This window comes from Nyctereutes procyonoides, unplaced genomic scaffold, assembly GCF_905146905.1.
Source record: "Nyctereutes procyonoides isolate TBG_1078 unplaced genomic scaffold, NYPRO_anot_genome, whole genome shotgun sequence".
NCBI classification, from domain to species: Eukaryota; Metazoa; Chordata; class Mammalia; order Carnivora; family Canidae; genus Nyctereutes; species Nyctereutes procyonoides.
Genome location: NW_026575126.1, coordinates 8,409,588 through 8,430,407, shown reverse-complemented (window position 1 = coordinate 8,430,407; position 20,820 = coordinate 8,409,588). Strand labels below are relative to the sequence as shown.

Sequence of the window (20,820 nt, the reverse complement as noted above, 5' to 3'; positions counted from 1 at the left end):
AATCTAGTTTGGGGATGATTTTTAGAGAAGGAATCTGGGTTATGGGAAGGGGATTGAAAAAGGTAGTGAAATGGGTGGAATAAAGTGTTTGTAATGTAGCTTTGGGAGAGAAAAACCTAGGGCCAAGTAAAGCAGTGCCTCAAAGTGAATTATTGTTTTTGTTACGGAGGGGAGCTGACAAAGCCATGCCAGAGTATTCTGTTACGATTTGGCATATGGCTAGGATTGTTCTTAGGTAAGTTTTGAGATATCTCTATTTGATATGAGAATTAACCCCATAGCTCTAATGAAAAGCTTTAGGAAATCTTCATTTCCAGCATCCAGATTATTCTGCATCTTTACTGTGAGACAGGGACACCTGGATGGCTCAGTGGTTGAGTGTCTGCCTTCAGGTCAGGACATGATCCTGGGATCTGGGATTATCCCACATTGGGCTCCCCACGGGGAGCCTGCTTCTCCTTCTGCCTATGTCTCTGCCTCTCTCTCTATGTCCCTCATGAATAAATAAATCTTAAAAAAAAAAAACTGGGAAAGTTTTAGGGTATAGATAAGAATTTGGAAGACCACCCAAAGAAAGGAAAAGTCTCTTTTATGTATTCTATCTAAATCCAAATGACATTTTTGTCAAATCTATAGGGGCAAGCCCAACCATAGTCTACCAAGAAAAAATGGTCAATGGAAATCATTAAGATGTGTAAAGCATAATTAATTAATTAAAAAAATTTTGGTGCTGTATTTTTACTTAAGTGAATAGAAAATCTTTATAAGGTCTTCCGTAGGTTTATTCTCTAATCTCGTTTTTCCTGTAAACTCTTGAGTTCCTTAGGAGAATTTTTCCTACCATGAGGATTGTTAGTGACCTAACCTCCAAAGTTGGAAAGGAATATTATAGTTTAAAAGGAGGTGCAAATGTATTTATTCATTTATGTAAGTGCATCTGTTTATGAAACTCAATATTAAACTTTTTTAAATTTGGTTTTCGTTTGTCTTAGAAAAAGCTTGAACAGCTACTCCTGAAATACCCTCCTGAAGAAGTAGAATCTCGACGCTGGCAGAAGATAGCAGATGAATTGGGCAATAGGACAGCAAAACAGGTGATTGAGGAGACAGCCCTGTATTGCTGGCATGTTTTTTTAATAGTTTTTAAATGAAAGATAATGGCAGCTGACATCAGCAAATCTGTTACATCCTATTTACCTACACAGTGCTATAGTATGTGGGTTTTTGTTTTGTTTTTAACATAGTACATTTTATGTTGAGTTCAGAAACAACTTGACATAATTAATTCTGCTTCAGATCATTACTAAAAAATAAGGATGTAATGTATTTAGTTTGGTGTCTTTTTGAATGTTTAGTTAGTGCTCCAAGTTGTGTACTTTTTGGTTAGACTATCCTAATAGATTTGTGACCTACTTAAGTATTCTCTGGTTGTCTGTTTTTATTTAAAAAAAAAAAAAAAAACCTAGCTGTTTTCTTCTTCAGATTACCATTGATATTAATAGATATGTTTTTAATGCTATAAGCATGAGCATTCACTAGTTGAAAATATGTGTTTAGCTTTGGAGTCAAACACATTTCCTTTATTTTAACGATTTTTTTTTGTTCAGGTTTTATTTTTTTATTTTTTATTTTTTATTTTTTATTTTTTTTTGTCCAGGTTTTAAAATATAAGTGTGCTTGTTGGCAGTTTAAAATTACTTCTAGGTTTTCTGATAAATTTTAAATTGTTAGCATCCGTTAAGATACACAGGTATATTTTAATTTTAAAAAAACCATTCAAAAAATAAAAAAAACATTCAAGTATTGCATGTCTCGTAATAACGTTAAATGTCTTTTGTGTTTCCTTAGGTTGCCAGCCGAGTGCAGAAATATTTCATAAAACTAACTAAAGCTGGCATTCCAGTCCCAGGAAGAACACCAAACTTATATATATACTCCAAAAAGGTAAAAAGAAAATGGAGAAAGTAAACTTTAGATCTTAAACTTATCAAAGTCAGAATTGGTATATGTAAAAATGCATACATCAGAACAAAATTGTCTTATTTTTAAAATCCAACTTACTATAAGCATTTTGTTATAATGATAGGATTCCGTTGTTGCTATTCAGTGAAATTGAATGATCCTTATGTTTGCTATTTTCTTAGGAGAAGGTTAGCTTCTGTGAATGGGTGCTACTTGAAAGATTTAGATTGAATGTACATCAGAAAGGCCTTTGTGATATTAAAAGTTTTAGAGTGAGTCTTCAATAGACACAATCAATTTCTGTTTTTAGATTACCACATAAACCCGAAAATAGGAATGTTTATTAAAATATATTACTTAAGCCTCACCACAATTCTAGAAGTGTAGTTTAGTATTATCATTTTTACTTTACTGGTAATAATATTGATAGCTAGCTTTTATTCTTCTTATTAAATGCTCTGGATCAATGCAGCCTTTTTTTGTTCAGGCAGAGAGGGATAAGGAGTGGGTAGGGCAGAGGGAGAGAGGATCCCAAGCAGGCTCTATGCCTGGAACAGAGCCCAATACAGGGCTCGATCCCACGACCCTGAGATCATGACCTGAGCTGAAAGCAAGAGTCGGACACTTAACTGACTGAGCCACCCAGGCGCCCCTGCAGCATTTTTTATAGATGAGAAAACTAGGCCTTGGGAGACCTGACTGGTTTAGTAGATAGAGCATGTGACTTGATCTCAGGATTGAGTTGGAGCCCCATGTTAGTGTAGAGATTACTTAAAAATACAGTCTTAAAAATAAAAAGCTAAGCCTTAAGATAAATGGAGTCAGTTGTCCCATCATAAGTCTGAGAACCATTGACCTCTTGATTCTAATCCCAAGCCTTTTCCACTGTTCTTTGCTGCTCTCTACAGTGAAAAAGCTGTTACCTCTTTCCTATATAAACCACTGCATCATATTGTAGCCAATTTTTTGCTTTAATTGCAAAAAATAAAGCACAAAATTGGCCTCTTTCATTTCCTTCGTAAATCATCCTGACATTTCCTCTCCACCATCACTGCCATTCTTTAGATAAGAAGCTAAGAGTATGTATCTGATGCTGTTACCCTTCCTTATTGAAGCTTCCTTATTGTTTTACATAATTTTACATTAAGAATATTATTTGGGGATCCCTGGGTGGCTCAGTGGTTTAGTGCCTAGCTTCGGCCGGGGGGGCATGATCCTGGAGTCCCAGGATCGAGTCCCACATCGGGCTCCCTGCGTGGAGCCTGCTTCTCCGTCCGCCTGTGTCTCTGCCTCTCTCTCTCTCTCTCTCTCTCTCTCTCTCTCTCTCTCTCTGTGTGTGTCTCATGAATAAATAAATAAAATCTTTAAAAAATATATTATTTGTAAAGCTCTATGTCTTACAAGTTTTATTTTTAGTCATTTTACCATGCTTTGGAAGCTTGTTTTGTCAGTTGATTTGAATATTTTGAATATCCTCCACCCCTACTCCTAAATATAGGATTACTTATATCAAATGTGTGGAGTTCATCCTATAACTTTGGAATGTTGGTACCTTGATACTTAATTTAACAGCTCTAATTTTCATGGTTAATTTCCAAGTTAACTTTAGGTGTATTTGGGTACCTTATATTTTCATAGTTAAACTAGTAATGATAACAGGAATCCTAAAGAAACCTAAATGTGTTCCCTCCTTTATGTGCACTGAATTTTAAGTTAGCATTTTGACTCTAGAGATGTAGCCCAGCCACAGACACAGAGTGATTCCTTGCCACTGTTACCTTGAATCTTTTTTTTTTTTTAAGATTTTATTTATTTATTCATGATAGGGAGAGAGAGAGAGAGAGGCAGAGACACAGGCCGAGGGAGAAGCAGGCTCCAATGCTGGGAGCCTGGTGAGAGACTCGACCCCAGGACTCCAGGATCACGCCCTGGACCAAAGGCAGGCACCAAACCGCTGAGCCACCCAGGGATCCCCCGTAGCCTTGAATCTTAAAACAGATGAAATGATGGTTCTGCTTGTAGCTGAGATTATCCTTTGTGGCTCTACTGTCTGTGAAGAGAGGCAATCTCTACAGGTGGTTTGAGAGTTAAGGCTTTGGTCCCACACAGGCTTAGTTTGTAATCTTGGTCTTACCACTATCTAGCTGCAGCACCCTGAACAAGAAACTTAACCTCCATCTTTAAATGAGAGGTGATAGTAAGTAACTACTTTGTAGGAATGTTGTGGGGATTAAATGACACTGACATACAGTAAGCAGTCCACCAGTATTAGATAGTATTTTTAGACATTCATCATGTTGTGGAAGTTTGTTTTGTTTTGTTTTTACTTGGTTGTTTATATCTGGCTTACGCTACTTCATCCTCCCTGCACTTCTATGAGAGGACTGTAAGAGGAGTGTTTAGCATTTGAAAAGAGTGTGGTCATTGTGGGGGATCCAAATACAAGCTAGATAGCATGTGATCCATGGTACTGGTGTTGGGGTATTCCCCCTACATTTTTTTTTAATCTAGTTGTGCTTTAAAAATCTAGATAATCTAGAAAAAACAAACACATAAGACTATGCTGAAGGGTAGAACCGAAATCCTTTTAATAGATAGAGCTAGAGGAAACAATTGTTATATTTGATTATCTTTGATTCTTTTAATGGTTTTCCATTGTCCCAATTAAAAATTTGTTTTCTCACTTAGTCTTCAACAAGCAGACGACAGCACCCCCTTAATAAGCATCTCTTTAAACCTTCCACTTTCATGACTTCCCATGAACCACCAGTATATATGGATGAAGATGATGACCGATCCTGTTTTCATAGCCACATGAACACTGCTATTGAAGAGGCATCAGTAAGTTATCTATTTATATAAAAATGTATATACGTATATATTTATCTATGTATTATACAGATCAGGATACAGAATGAGAGCACCAGAAGTTTGATATTATTCTCTTCAGAGAATGTTGGTTTCTCTTAATTAACCAGTCAAATTTATGGGCTTTTTAAAAACAATATATGGTTAAAGCAAAAGCAATATATTGTTAAATTGTTGTATATTCAAAAAAAATTGTATATTCATAATATATATCATGTACATTAACATGTAAAAAAAATTTTAAAACATGCAAAAATAGAATAGTATAATGCATTCTATAGATACTATATTAATAAAATAAAAATTTAAAACATGCAAAAATAGAGTGGTATAATGAACCCACAGGTACCTATCACCCAACTTCAGTAATTATCAGTTTGTTGCAATCTTATTTTCACCTGTACTTCTTACCCACCTCAGCTCCATCCTAGATTATTTTGGAGCAAGTCCCAGACATTACAGAGTATTATTATCATGTTACAAAAAGATAATTCTCTATGCAAATATGCACTCAGTTCACATTCCCCCAGTCAAGAATTGAAATATATTTCCTCCTTCCCTCTCCACCCCCTTTTCTCCTCTTAGAACTTTTTTGTTGAAAACTGGATTAGAATTTACCACATGTGTATTTTGTTTGCCTCTCCTTGATGTCAATTATTCTATCTTTCTGTTCCCTGAATTTTCTGTAAATTGATAAGAGGTCTAGATAATTGACCAGATTCATACTTGTTTCTGTTTTTTATTATTTTTTTTTAAGATTTATTTATTTGAGAGAGAGTGCAACACAGGGTATGGGGACAGAGGGGGGAGTGAGAGCGAGTCTTAAGCAGACTCCACGCTGGGCATGGAGCCTGACTTTTTAGGGCTCAATCTTAAAACCCTGAGATCACGACCTGAGCCAAAACCAAGAGTCAGACACTTGACGGACTGCACCACCCAGATTTGTTAGGGTGGGCAGGTCTAGTTCATGTGTACTTATATATCAGTGTGATTGTCCTTTTTTTGTTGGTTGGTTAGGTTTTTTTTGTTTTTTTTTGTTTTTTTGACATAGTAGCCATTGATTGTTACTGGGATTCATTAATTCATTAGATTTTACAAAGTAGTGATTTTGTTCATTTTTTAAATTTATTTGATAGACTATTCTGTAAAATAACCCCCTCTCCTTCAACTGTTTGATTACCCTAAGGTCCATATGAAAAAGGCAGTATAACTGCTTAATTGTTCGGTTGTTTTTTTGTTTTTGTTTTTTTTTTTTAGGATTTTATCTATTTATTTGAGAGAGAGAGAGCACAAGCAGGGGGGCAAGGATCCTTAGAGGGAGACAGTGAGGCAGATTCTCTGCTAAGCAGGGAGCCTGATGCAGGGCTTGATCTGAGAACCGGTTCTGGGACCATGACTGAAGCTGAAGGTAGACACCCAACTCAGCAACCCAGGCACCCTGATTTTTTTATTTTTTAAATGATTGAGGGGCACCTTGGTGATGCAGTTGATTAAGCATCAGACTCTTGATCTTAGTTCAGGTTGTAAGCTCAGGGTTGTGAGTTCAAGTCCCATGTAGGCCCAGTGTGGTGCCTACTTAAAAAGAAGAAGTACTGTATTTTGATTTGGAGTTTAAGTGGAAGAACTCTAAAGAAGTGGTAGTCGAGTTGGCAATTGAAGGATGAACAAAATTTAGCCAGATGAGAAGTAGATGAATATATGTAGTAGATTGAATTTAACTTTTGGTTTGGTTGATTTATTTTTAAATGAGCACCAGTTTAAATCATTCTGATTATTTTGAAATAGTTATTCAAATGTATATTTATGAAGCCACTAGTGGTAAAATGTATAGATTTCAATTTCTCTTTTCAAAAGAGCAATATCTAGAGAGAATATGACTTCATATATGTACTTCCATACAGTTTTAAAATCTGTACACCATTTTAGTCTCTTTCGAAATTAGTCATAGTATTTCCCCTTTAAACTTAAAAAATGATTATAACAAGGAACTCTGTTTATGGGTGTTTTGTAAAAATTTTTAATTGTGATAAATACATACATTAAGTTTACCATTTTAATTAGTTTTAAGTGTATAGTTCAGTAGTGTTAAGTGTATTCACATTTTTGTGCAGCCAGTCTCCAGAACTCTTTACTTCTTGGGAAACAAACTCAGAACCATTTAACAGCATCTCCTCATTGCCTCCTCCTTCCAGCCCCTGGCAACTACCAGTTTAACTGTCTCTGTGAATTTGGCTACTCCTGTACCTCATATAAGTAGAATCATGAAGGTTTTGTCCTTTCTTCACCGACTTCTAGCACAACGTATTCAGGTTTCATCCATCTTGTAACATGTGTCACTCTTTCCTTCCTTTTTAAGGCTGAATGATATTTCATGGTAGGTATATACTACTTTTTGTTTATTCGTTCATCTGTCAGTGGACACTTGGTTGTTGTGAATAATGCCATGGACATAGGTGTACAAGCATCTCTTCAAGTCCCTGCATTCATTTCTTTTGGGTATAAACCCAGAAGTGGAATTGCTGGGTCCATGTGTTAATTTCACGTTTAAGTTTTGAGGAAACGCCATACTATTTTCTGTAGTGTCCACAACATTTAACATATTTACCAACAATGCACAAGGGTTTCAGTTTCTCTGCATCTTTGCCAGTACTTGTTATTTTCTGTTTGTTTGTTTTCTCTTTTGATAGTAACCATCATGATGGTTGAGGTGATTTAACTCAAGTCTTATTGACCAAAGTTAGTAGTATCCTTAGCCCTAAAATGAAAATTAAAGGGTTTGGCAGAGTTTTTACTCTGTATTTGCTTAAAAATCTGAACTTAATAAATTTCATCATAAAATTTCTTACTCCATTATTTAGTTAGGTCACATATTTATTAGTGTTCACATATTTACTACATTACTTACATTATCATCCTCCGTGCTAACATAGGAAGGCAATGGCTATAATTTAACATCTCTAGTTGACAAGAATTAGAAATGGGTGAAAGAGAGTGTGAGATAAGGTAGGTGAAGTATGAGATTGTAAGGACTCTTGTTAGCTGAAGACTTTGAACTTCACTCTGTAGACAGTCAAGAAGCCATTTGGAGATTTTAAGTCCTGGTGGGGGCCTGAGGAAGAAGGAGTGGATACTATAGAGAGGACTGATTCGAACGATTTTAGAAAGTATTAAATACTGACAGATTTGGTTGGATTAGATATAAGATAGTGAAAAATTATGAAAAACTCTTAAATTTAGGCCTTAGGTTGCTGAGTGTGTAAGGAGTTAAATATTTAGAAAACTCTGGGTTCAAATCACGACTTTGCAACTAATTGTGAGACCTTGGGTAAATGTTACAATATCTGTAAATAGCAGTTTCCTTGACATAAAAGCAACGTTGTAGTTAATAGTACCTAACATGAGGAACAGGAGGAATGGAAGGAATTGTCTGCACCAGAATTGATAGAATGTGGATGGGGTCCATGAATTGGAGATGCTTTTAGGAACACTGGAAATTAGTGACCATGGGATCAGTCATGAGGTAGCTAAGGGAAGAAATAGATCATTGATAGCAGAGCACAAATAAATTGGGAGAATAAGTCTGAAGCAGTTAGTGATTTATGTAGCAATTTCATATATTTATGTAGTTTTTATTATTCATTTTTTGTACTCTCTTCTAAATAATTGTGATTTACTTTATCCTCTCGGGTAAGACAGGAATGTACTGCCTTGGTCATTGGGACTACAGAGCAGAGGTTGGAGTTTGCTCATGGTTAAGAAAATGATATATTTACTTGAGGAAGTATAAAAATCTTTCAGAGAAAGATCTGAAGCTTCCTTCAGATCAGTGGAAATAGATTGTAAAGAGTATCTCAAGTAGCCATGAATGTGTTGGGATGGGGTTGAGCCTGCATTAATGTACAGCAGAGGTGGGAGTCATCCCCTGGTACTTTGTTAGATGTTCTACCGTAACTCAGTATTACTACTGAATTCAGAAGTCCTCCAGGGTGCTTGGGTGGCACAGTCAACTAAGTGGCCAACTCTTGGTCTCAGCTCAGGTCGTGATCTCAGGTTTGTGAGATCGAGCCCCGCGGCAGCCTCTGTGCTGTGTGCAGTCTGCTTGAGACTGTCTTTCCCTCTCTCTGTGCCCCTCTACCCCCTCAAATACATACATACATACATACATACATACATACATACATACATACATCTTAAAAAAAAAAAATCAGGGGATCCCTGGGTGGCGCAGCGGTTTGGCGCCTGCCTTTGGCCCAGGGCCCGATCCTGGAGACCCGGGATCGAATCCCACATCAGGCTCCTGGTGCATGGAGCCTGCTTCTCCCTCTGCCTGTGTCTCTGCCTCTCTCTCTCTCTCTCTCTCTCTCTCTCTCTCTCTCTGTGTGACTATCATAAAAAAAAAAAAAAAAAGCAGAAGCCCTCCAAAAGTATTAGTCTAAAATATTCGTAAAAGCAGCACTTATTTTCTATGAGCCCTATAAGGTGAGGTATCTTACAAGAGAAAAATATTTTGTTAATAGGAAAATATTCTGTGTCAGTATTTCTTATACTTAGTTCATTTTAATTATCAAACATTTTCGTTTTCTCTTTTATTTTTTTATTAGGACGAAGAAAGTATTCCTATCATGTATAGGAATTTACCTGAATATAAGGAACTATTACAGTTTAAAAAGTTAAAGAAGCAGAAACTCCAGCAGATGCAAGCTGAAAGTGGATTTGTACAACATGTGGGCTTCAAGGTAAATTCTATCATTTATTCAATTTTTGAAAGGGTGATAAAGATTTAAGGTAGTTTCTGAAGCTTTAAAATCCAGACTTCCAGCACACAGATAAAAGTAAGTTTAGCTCTAGTACTGTTCATTTAACTGTAGTGTGCTTATAGATACTATGTTAATAGGTTTATGATTCAGTGGAAAGAATACAAACATACAGATATTTTGAGGTAAAATATGAGATTTTTTTGTCTATTTCCTTTTCTTACTCCCACCTTTACGGATATATAACTGACAAAAATTATATATATTTAAGGTGTACAAAATTTTCAGGTGCAAAGACAGCACTTCACATAGTTAGGTGTTTTGTATGTGTGTGGTGAGAACACTTAGGTACTTTTTCAGCAAATTCCAAGTGTACCGTACTATATTACTAATCCCAGGCTGTACATTAGATCTCCAGAACTTACTTGTTTTATAATTGAAAATTTGTATCATTTGACTGACCTCTTCCCATTTCTCCCACCTGTCAATCCCTGGCAACCACCACTCTCTCTGCTTCTATGAGTTTGAGTTTTTTTTTTTCATATATAAGTGAGATCGTATAGCACTTGTTCCTTTCTGTTGTTTATTTTACTCAGCATAATGTCCTCTACTTTCTCATCCATGTTGTCACAAATGGCAGGATTTCTTTCTCTTTTGTGGCTGAATAATACTTCATTGTGTGCATGACTTTTTTATTTTATCCTTTCATCCATTGGACCTATTTCTCTCTTTGTTGCTGTTCATAGATCAGAAATTTCTTTTCCCCTTCCAGGCTAGTAGAAGTATATCCATTCATTTCACAAAATTTTGAAATACCCATTATTATGTTCCAGGCACTTTGCTTAAGTGCTAAAGATTCACTAGTAAGCAAGATGGACAGACTTAGTTTCTGTCTTTATTCTGTTTTCATCTCATAAGGAATTTAGAGAAGTTAAATTAGTAAAATAGCTGAGTATAACTAGAGAACTGGAGAGTAGTAAGGCTATTCAGATGCCTTGGAGATTTGCTGAGGAGTTTAAACTTTCCTTGAAGTGTTGAAGAACCAAAGAAGAAGTTTAATCAGAGTAACATGAAATTTGCATTTCATAAAAATCATTCCTATTACTTAAACTATTAGTATTATAATAGTCTTTGGGAAGGCAATGAGTTTAGAGTGGATAATCTCTGACTACTATATTGTTAAATTCTGTAAACAGTAATGTATTCATGTATTATGTATGTAACTGAAAAAAATTAAGTGAAGGAGAAGATCATTCTGGACGTAGTATGGAGAATGGATAAGAAGGTGGGGCTGGAGGCAGGAAGACTGGTTAGACATTCTTTTGGTAATTTAGACAAAAGTTAAGAATGCCCTGGGCTTGATTGGTGGCTGTGGAAATTGAGAGATCAGATTGACAAGTTTGAGAATACTTGGGCCTTTAGAATTGACTGTACTTGGTGAGATTGGAGGAAGTAAAATGAGACCAGGAACTATGTAAGAGTTGCTGGTAGCGGTATACATGTAAACATACTGATATGTGCTGTAACCGATACACAGAAACTTAAGATTATTATACCGCTGAACATCTTATATGGCCATTAGTTAGACTATATTAAATGATTTTTTTCCTCTTGGTCTTTCCATAACCCTGCTTCTCCATTAGAAATTTTCTTAATTGGTATCGCTGGCCTGTCAAGAGGAAACTCTCCACTTCTCAAAATTTTGTTGTAAAACCCAGCTGTGGCTTGTTTACTAATCTGTCAGCCACTCTGGTTGGCCTGATGATCAAAGCAACTAGAAATGAGATTGATTTTCAGAATTGCCCAGGAGAGGCTGCGGGCTACCACGATGCCACCACACTGGGAAGGAGCTAGATCTGCCTTTTCTTTGTGTGATAGGCATTGGTATTAGGATTCTTCAGGCTTTGAAGAGTAATTTGATAAAAGTTTAGATAGAGAGGACTTTGTGTTTACCTGGGTTCACTAACAATAGCTTGTTCAGTAGTTCTGTAATGTATTTGTGTAGTTTTAACTATGGCTTTCAGTCACAGTCATTATACCCTGGTCTGAAGTCCGTTTAAAGTAAAGTTATTAATAATCAATCCAGATTTCCAGGGGATTTACTTAAAATTTTAAAAAGTAAAGAGTATGCTTCTCAGGGACCCCTGGGTGGCTCGGCGGATGAGCCTCTGCCTTGCTCAGGGCGTGATCCCAGCATCCGGGATCGAGTCCCACAGCGGGCTTCTTGTAGGGAGCCTGCTTCTCCCTCTGCCTACATCTCTGTGTCTCAAATGAATGAATGAATGAATGAATGAATGAATGAATGAATGAATGAATGAATAAATAAATAAATAAATAGATAGATAGTCTTTAAAAAATAATAAACTTTAAAAAAAAGTATACCTCTCAGGATGAGCACTGAGTCATGTATAGAATTGTTGCATCACTATATTATATGCCTGAAACTAATAGAATAGTGTGTGTTAACTGTACTGGAATTAAAATAAAAACTTTAAGAATTTTTTTAAAAATTTTTTTAAACTTTAAGAATTTTAAAAATAAAAGCATATTGAAGGTTATCCCTCAGTTATTAGAATGTCTCTCTCACTCACCTGTACTTGTATCTTGAATGGATGGAATTTCTGCTAGGTTGCTAGAAATTGTGTTTAACTGACAAGTTTTTATGTTCTGCTGTCTAGTGCATGGGGAGGGAGGAGAGGATGTTTCTGTGCACATTGTGTGTTTGTGTTTCCCAGCAGGAAAAAAAGGTTTTGTAACAATGTTGTTTAATATTTTTTCTCTCTGAAACTTCCATAGTGTGATAACTGTGGCATAGAACCTATCCAGGGCGTTCGGTGGCACTGCCAGGATTGTCCTCCAGAAATGTCTTTGGATTTCTGTGATTCTTGTTCAGACTGGTAAGTGTTTTCTTCACTGTAGGTGCCACATTTTAACCAGTAAAGAGCTTCTCAGCCACTGGTGAATTTGATTTCTAAACTACTTAGAAAAGGATCATGTGTGGTGGATTAAACTGTGTTGTTCTAGGCAATTAAGAAATTTTCTTTAATTATATCACATCTTGAGTAACTTTCCATTAGAGATTTTGCTAGATTAATGGATTTAAATAGGTAGAGCTATGAGGAAGTTTTGTAATGTCTAGACAAAAATGCATCCAGTGTCATGTAATGATGTGTGTGTTGTTTTCTCTGCAGCCTACATGAAACAGATATTCACAAGGAAGATCACCAATTAGAACCTGTTTATAGGTCAGAGACATTCTTAGACAGAGACTACTGTGTGTCCCAGGGCACCAGTTATAATTACCTTGACCCAAACTACTTTCCAGCAAACAGATGACATGGAAGAGAACATCATATACTAGTCCTCTTCAACACATAGCAATGGTATCATTGTGAATTATGTGCACAGTTTGGAAAGATTCTCTGCTTTCCCTGAATGACACTCACAGCATGACAGCTTCCTGAGTGTTCTCGTCAAGTCCAGCTCTGCACCGTTGTGACTCTAGATCACTGTTCAGCAGCTGAACATTCCTGGTGAGCAAAGGGTTTCCCTGGTGAATTTCTCATCACCACCCTAAAGCCTTTCAGGTGGTGATCTTAAATGGGTGAGATGGAAACGAGAGCACACATTAAAGAGAGAGTAAATTCCAAAGGTTTCAAAGAACTCGGTCATAAATAGGATAATGAGAAGACAAAGTATTTATATTAAAACAGTTTAGTAGCTTTCAGTTTTGTGAAAATAGTTTTCGGCACAGAAGCTGACTTCTTAGACAAAGTTTTAACCAATGATGGTATTTGCTTCTAGGATATACACTTTAAAAGAACTCACTGTCCCAGTGGTGGCCGCTGATGGCCTTTAGTAAATCGGAGCTGCTTAACCATATTGATGTCTAATTTCTTTTAACCACAATGAACTGTCCTTATTACCAACAGCGAAGCACTACAGGAGGCAACTGTGGCATTGCTTCCTTAACCAGCTCATGGTGTGTGAATGTTATAAAATTGTCACTCAGATATATTTTTTAAATGTAATGTTATATAAGATGATCATGTGATGTGTACAAACTATGGTGAAAAGTGCCAGTGGTAGTAACTGTGTAAAGTCTCTAATTCACAACATTAATTCCTTTAAAATACACAGCCTTCTGCCTCTGTATTTGGAGTTGTCAGTGCAACTCATCAAAGAAAACTGCCTAATATAAAAATCATATATATGGTAATAATTTCCCTCTTTTGTAGTCTGCACAAGATCCATAAAAGATTGTATTTTTATTACTATTTAAACAAGTGATTAAATTTAGTCTGCGCAGTGAGCGAGAGTTCACATGCATTCTTTTATACTGCTGGATTTTGTTGTGCATCATTTAAAACATTTTGTATGTTTCTTCTTATCTGTGTATACAGTATGTTCTTGAATAATGTTCATTTGTCAGGAGAACTGTGAGAAATAAACTATGTGGATACTGTCTGTTTATATTATAGAATGCTTGTTGTGACTTCCTTTTGGTTAGATTTTGGATTTTTTTTACTAGTGTTAAAACCAAAAAAAAAAAATTTTTTTTTTAAGGGGTTGCTTTACCTTTCTGTCCTTTAAAAAGAGTAAGGACTATAGTATTATGGAAATGGGTTGAACGTGAGAAGCTCTCTGAAAAGATGGTTATATTTTTACTCAGTGTGTGCTGAGACACTAAATTAAGTTAGGTTACAAGAAGAACACACACCATGGTTAAAGAGGCCACTGTTAATGTCCGGATGGGAAAACTAAGGTTGAAAAATTTTACTCTTATTCTTTTTTTTTTTCCTCTTATTCTTTTTTGATGAAAGTAAGCCCCCCTCCACGTGTTAATTAAGCAGATGGTTTTTGAAGATCACTGTATTCACTGGCAATCATTAACTGTTGAAAGAGATGATATAAATATTCTAAGATTAAGTATTAATACTCAGCTAATTTTTAGAGTTTTTTTCCAATTTTAAATCAAGGGAACATTATTTACTAGTTCTTCAGTATGTTGTGAGGTACTAAAATCATACCTTGAATTTTTTTAATTGAAAAAAGTAATATAATTTTAAATATAGAAATATGAAGATTTTAAAGTAATATATTGATTAAAGATTACTGACGATGTTGATAAAATATATTACATCAGGAATAACAGGAAATGGACTTGAGCTTAACCTCTCACCCTGGAATTAATTAGTTGGGAGAAGAGGGAATCATTAACATTTGGGCATTTTGATATTAAATGTTAAGTGACTATGCCAGGAAATCTACCTTCAACTTGTAGCAAGACAGCTACTATGAGCAAGACAGAGATAATACTATGATTAGTTTTGGAGAACCGTTCAGGTCCATTAAAAAAATCCCATAAAGTATAAGCTTTGGAAGCTTGGAAGCTTTGGAAGAGGACTGTGTGTGATACAATTCTGATGTAAACAATACACTAAATAAATCCACTTAAATATATTTTTCAAGGGCAGAGATTTTGAGAAACTTAAGTGGCAAAGAGGATTATTTTCTGCTTGAGTAAAGATGTGTTTATTTTGCATTTTTCAGCTCCAAGCATATAGTCTTGGCTTTAAAAGGCTCTAGAGTTAGTAGTAGTAGTAGTAATAGTAGTAGTAGTAGTAGAAGTAGTAGTAGTAATAGTAGTAGTAGTAGTAACGTGTTGTCGTTCTAATTTGCAGACTGCAGGAAGGGGCAAGGCGGTCTTTTGCAAGTAGTCCTTGCATCTCCTACAAAGAAGTATTGGCTTTAAGAGACAACACAGACAGACTTGTTAAAGCATTGTGTATTAAGTGGTATTCAGTAGGTCAACTGTATTTCCTGAGATGCGTTCAAGTTATTTGCTAAGAACTGAAGGAACTTTGAATGACACCTAAAACCACTGCTCTAAGGTTTAGGCAGAGGAAGTTTTGATTGGTGTCATGTGCACTAATAATAATAGCAAATATTAATTAAGTGCTTACTATGTGCCAAGCAAGCATATAGTAGCAGATTTAATTCTCCCAGCCTTAGGAGAAAGGTGCGTTGATTATCCTGTTTTCATATGAGGAGATCTAGCCAGACAGGTTAAATAACTTGCTTAATAAGGTCATAGAGTTAGTAAAGTTTAACCTAGACAGATTGCTCCAGAGTCACTACTCACTTTCTGGAGCAAGAATATTCCCCTTTGTGTCAGGCGTCACTAAGGTGGTGGAGGCGGAAGTGTGCAGGGTTGCTTTTCAGTCTTGTTTTTCTGGTGTGGTGTGGTTCCTGGAGTTACAAACCTTCGTACAGGCCCAGGTTCACAGCACAGAATATAGAGGCAGATCTGCAGATGGGGAAATAGTCTGCCTCGGGAGTTACAAAACCACAAGTGCATAGAATTTACATATTCTAATTTGATTTGACTTGTAATCCTGAGGCTTTAGGCAAAGCCTCCTGCCTGAGACAGAGTTTCCTTGCTTGCTTGGTGCCTCTCACTTAACAGTATGCCTTATCCAGTCTTCTCCCTTTTTCCCTTTTGTTTAAATTACATTACAGAACACAATTATATACTGAGATATGAAGAACTTTTTTTTTTTAAAGAAAATAGTATTTCACAGGTAGTAAGGATAAATACTCTTTTGTGAAATTCCCTTTTTAGTTGTAACTGTGGCATGCTATATAAACTATTAATGTGAATAACAGTTTGAAAGCTGTTGTTCTAGGTGTAGTGGATAGAATTGGAAGTCTCCAAATAACAAGTAGGTTTTTTTTTTTTCTCACGAAGATTATGGAAGTATTGTCTTTTTTAGGCCATGAAATGTTTTTATTTCCTAACCTTATGAAAATACACTTCTGTTGATATGATCCCTCCCCCAAAATATGACTTTTTTTTTTTAACTTTTCATGTAGCCGATTAAATGGATTTTTGAGAGTAGTATCACATTTAGCTCCATGAGGACAGAGACCATCCATGTCGATCTGTATCCCTATGGCCTGCCTGGCTCTTAGTAGATTTTCAGTAGATATTTATTGGTAGTATGATCAATGTTTTGATGAGTTATATTTTTTTCTCCAGGAAAGTAGGAGAGACCACTTAATGTCTGAATGTGTCTGTAAGTGCCTATGGGGGCCCTTAGAGGCCTGCCTCAGATCTTTCCAGGGCCCTGAGAGGACTGAAGAATTCATCCTATTTTATCTGGGAGATGTAGTTCAACCCTGGGTGGCTGAGAAGATTAGGCTTCTCTCTGGGTCCCCAGCTAGGCCATGTATCTTGGTTCTCTGCCATGTTTTTAGAGTGAAAGGGCACTAGAGTAGAAATTCTGGGTCCCAGTCCCAATTGTCAGTGAGGCACTCAATATATAAATGTTGACTAAAAACCACGTTTTATTGAACTTTAGGAACTAGTTAATGATTCAGATGTATTATTAACTGATTTAATCCTCACCACCCCTCTGTGAGGGTGCTTATTATGGTGATCTCTACCGTACAGGTGAAGTAACTAAGGTTCAGAGTATTTAAACGTTAGCTCTCAATAATAATGCCATGTGTGGAACTGAGGATATAACGCTTTGGCCTTATTAGAGCTTATCGTCTAATGTAGAAGAATAGCCGTGAACAAGTACATATAAAATATGTTGTAAAGTTAGGCAGAGATAAATGCCATGAAGAAAAAATAACCCCTGAAGAAAAATGATAGAAGAGCGGGGACCCATCTGTCATTTCAGATGGAATAATAAAAGAATGTCTTGATGACAAGTGTAAATTTGAACAGAGACCTGGACAGAGTGAAGGAATTAGCTTGTGAATAACCTGGAGGAAGAGGCAAAAGGAGAGCAAGTGAAGAGTGTGGCTTGTTTAGGCAGCAGTAAGAGGCCAGTGTAGCTTGAGCCAAAGGAGCAAGAGGAGAGTGTAGTTGATGGGGTGATACTAGGGTGCGGGGCCAGAGCAGGTGAATGTGGACCATTGTGAAGGAGTTTAGATCCTGTTCTGATGTCTTATTTACATTCACACAAGGGCTTTTGTTAGGCAGATCCCTCTAAGATCCTTTCCTGCTTTTAAAATCTTGTGACTTTTAAGGTAGCTATGTCATTTCACGCTACCCACATCAGTAACGAGTTTTAGCAGTCTGTTGCTTCTCTGGATACTCTTTAGGGGCAAAGCCATCTACTCCCAGCTGTTTTTTCTTTTTTTTTTTCCTTCCCCTGTGGGCTGCCCTACTATCTCATTTCCCTTACTCAAGCTGTTAGAGCTGTGGTAGGCCTGGACTGTGTTTGCCAATATGTGGTATGTGTTTAAAGAATGTTAATCCCTACAAAGAGTCATTTTGTGTTTTTGGCATAACTGGTAATTTTCATCTTCTAAGTCTCTTTAATTTGCTGAAATGCTCCTTGTCCCTCCCCCGCCCCACATAGAGAGTGTGACAACTGGGGTGGTAATGAAGTATTTTGACAACTGTGTGAGTTGTAGGAACATGCCCCTTTTTGGTACTAGAGGCGTAATTGTAACCAAAGAAGTTTAATTTCTTCTTTAGCAAACACTGACATTTCTGTTTAAGAATGACTGCTAGAGCAAAAGGAAATACAAAAATTACCATGTATCATGAGTACACTGAGAATTCTCTCTGTAATAGCTCAAAACTGATCTCTGGCCAAGATTAAAACCATATGAGCATATCCTAAATCTCAACTATTACTGTGTTTGCTTCTAATTCTGTTTGGAATAAGGCTTCAAGTGCTTTCCAGAATGATGTGAGTTACAAATAAATAGAAAAAGAGTTATGTTGTGTTCCATTTATTTTATTTGTACATATCCATTTCAAAAAAAAATGACTAAAAATAACAATTCTGTCCCAGAATTGGATCCTTATCAACACAACCATTGAAGGGGGGGGGGAAGTCATGCAAACTGAAACTATGGGCTTTTGTAGTGACTGAATGGAAGATGCAGTTATTCCAGTAGAATATATAAGAAGCTCTGTTTTGGCAACTGATAGCACAAAAGAGAACCCAGACTTCACTGGTTTGAAGCAAGGAAAATACAGTTTTACATACAGACAAGGTTTGCACGACCCCGTTAAAGGCCTGGGATCTGTTCAACGCCAGGGACTGACCTGCCTCTCCTACCCTCATCAGTTCGGTTACTGTTACTTTATGTCTTACTTGCTCGACAGTAATAATAAGTAGATGGGTGGTCACGTCAAATCAAAACTAAGTTGACATTAGTCTGGTGGATGCAGTAAGAAATCACCTCATGCTTTTAGTTACTTTTGGTCCTTAGTGTTCATGTGCAGTTGCTGAAATGCACCACCAGGTACTGAAGGGATTAGGTTAGACAGTTTATCCAATCTGTTTTCTTAGCCATTATGACAGTATTCCAAGTAGCCAGCTTCCTAAAAATGAATGGACAAGTGTCATTGGCGACTACTCTGAGTTTTACTGTCTTGGAAAAAGCTGTACAATTTCACATTGTATTATTTCTTATCAAGTTTTCACATTTAATCAAATTTATCAACAATTCTCAACCCAGTGTCTCTGGCTCCGAGCTACTGCTAGTGGATGAGACTTGAGGACATAGCCACTAGAGGTGATGCCCAGGCCTGCCCCTCCTGTTAAGGCCCTTCAGGCAACAGCATGTAAATCTCGGGGTGAGAAAGGAGAATGTGATGGGGAATTGGGTGCTCACCCCGTTTGCTAGAAACCAAACGGTCAGACTCCCAAGTCCTGCGGTCACAGCTGACACAGACTGGCACTGCACTGCTGTTCACATACTAGCAGCTCTGAGGCGCAACCTATAGGATAGATATGTGTGCGTGCTGGGGGCGGACAGCTGTCTGAATTAGGGAGAAAAGGTTGGAGAATACCAAATACATCATGCATGGTTTCCAGACACCTCTCAGAAAGGTCAAGTTGGGAAGCAAACAGCAACGTCAGGATTGGGCCTTGGGGAGGGGGAGGGGGCGCAGAAACGACACAAAAGGGTTAACTTGAAACATATTGTGTTAAGGGATGAACCTTTTAGTATTTTTTCCTGTCTCCACTCTCAACGTACATGCTTTTTTGTCTTCAGAAAATAGAGTCAATAGCTGTGCAGAGTTGAAGAAAAACTTCCTCTGGCGTCCCCTCTGCATTTACCTATATTTAAGAGGGGGAAAAAAAAGTTAGTCTTTTTTTTTTTAAAAAAGATATCTATTTATTTAGAGAGTGAGCGCTAGCATAGGGAGGTGAGGGAGAGGAAGAGGGAATCTGAAACCAACTCTGCACTGAGCACGGAGCCCTACCCTGGCCTTGATCCCACGACCCTGAGATCATGTCCTGAGATGAAATCAAGAGTCAGAGCCTTTAACCAACTGAACCACCCCAGGTGCCCCTACAAAGTTAGTCTTAAGAAATGTTTGCAAATATTTGTAAATAAGACTCTAATAAAAAAAAATCACCTGCCTCATAACTTGCTGTGCAAATTTTTAAAATATGAGACCCCAAAACCACAGAGAAAAAAGTGAGTAGTTGTTTAAGTTTGCCTAAATTACAACCTCAATGAGATACCACTACACACCTTTTAGAATGGCCAAAATCCAAAACACGCCACCGAATGCTGGTGAAGTTGTGATGCAGAGGGAGTGCTCATTTTTTGCTGAGGGGAATACAGCCACTTTGGAAGACAGTTTGGCACCTTCTTACAAAATTAAACATTCTGAGCCATATAATCCAGGAGTTGCACGTCTTGGTTTATGTCCACGCAAACACTTGCACGCGGGTATTTATAGGGGCTTTATTCATCATCGCCAAACTTAGGAGCAACTAAGATTTCATTACGTGAGTGGATGAACTGTGGTGTCCAGACAATGGAATATTACTTACCACTCAAAGGAAATGAGTTACGAAGCCATGAAAAGACTTGAGGGGAAACTTCAGATTCATATTACTAAGTGAAAGAAGCCCATCTGAGAAGGCTACATACCACATGACACGATGGAAAAAGCAAAACTATGGAGACCATAAAAAGACAGAGTTGAGGAGGAGAGAGCGGAATGAATGGGTGACGAAAAGGATTTTTATGGTAGTGAAAATGGTGCCTACATGTCACGTATTTGTCAAAATTCATCGATTGTGATGAACTGTGCTCGTGCGGGACGTTGAGTGTGGGGACAAGGGCATGAGAATTCTACTTTATGTTCAATTCTGTGAATTTTTAGATCTCTTAAAAAAACAAAAACTAGGTGCCTTGTTGAGGTAAAGCTGAGGCTCGTGGAAAGACGATACAGTTCAAAGGA

The 20,820-nt window shown here is 37.1% G+C and overlaps 2 protein-coding genes across 6 annotated transcripts in view; one reads left to right on the top strand and one right to left on the bottom strand.

The window, feature by feature from the left end:
- ZZZ3 (zinc finger ZZ-type containing 3) overlaps positions 1-18,328 on the top strand; it is a 103,287-nt gene extending 84,959 nt beyond the window's left edge. For all 4 annotated transcript variants that reach the window (XM_055340985.1, XM_055340983.1, XM_055340984.1 and 1 more), the window contains 6 exons: positions 993-1,094; positions 1,849-1,944; positions 4,651-4,803; positions 9,432-9,566; positions 12,381-12,481; positions 12,776-18,328. In XM_055340985.1, the coding sequence (XP_055196960.1) occupies positions 993-1,094; positions 1,849-1,944; positions 4,651-4,803; positions 9,432-9,566; positions 12,381-12,481; positions 12,776-12,920 (732 nt within the window). In that variant the 3' untranslated portion in view covers positions 12,921-18,328. The remainder of the gene's footprint in view (positions 1-992; positions 1,095-1,848; positions 1,945-4,650; positions 4,804-9,431; positions 9,567-12,380; positions 12,482-12,775) is intronic.
- Positions 18,329-18,444: 116 nt separating this feature from the next.
- The window catches only part of AK5 (adenylate kinase 5), a 234,703-nt gene continuing 232,327 nt past the window's right edge, over positions 18,445-20,820 (bottom strand). For both annotated transcript variants that reach the window (XM_055340988.1, XM_055340989.1), the window contains exon 14: positions 18,445-19,681. In XM_055340988.1, the coding sequence (XP_055196963.1) occupies positions 19,613-19,681 (69 nt within the window). In that variant the 3' untranslated portion in view covers positions 18,445-19,612. The remainder of the gene's footprint in view (positions 19,682-20,820) is intronic.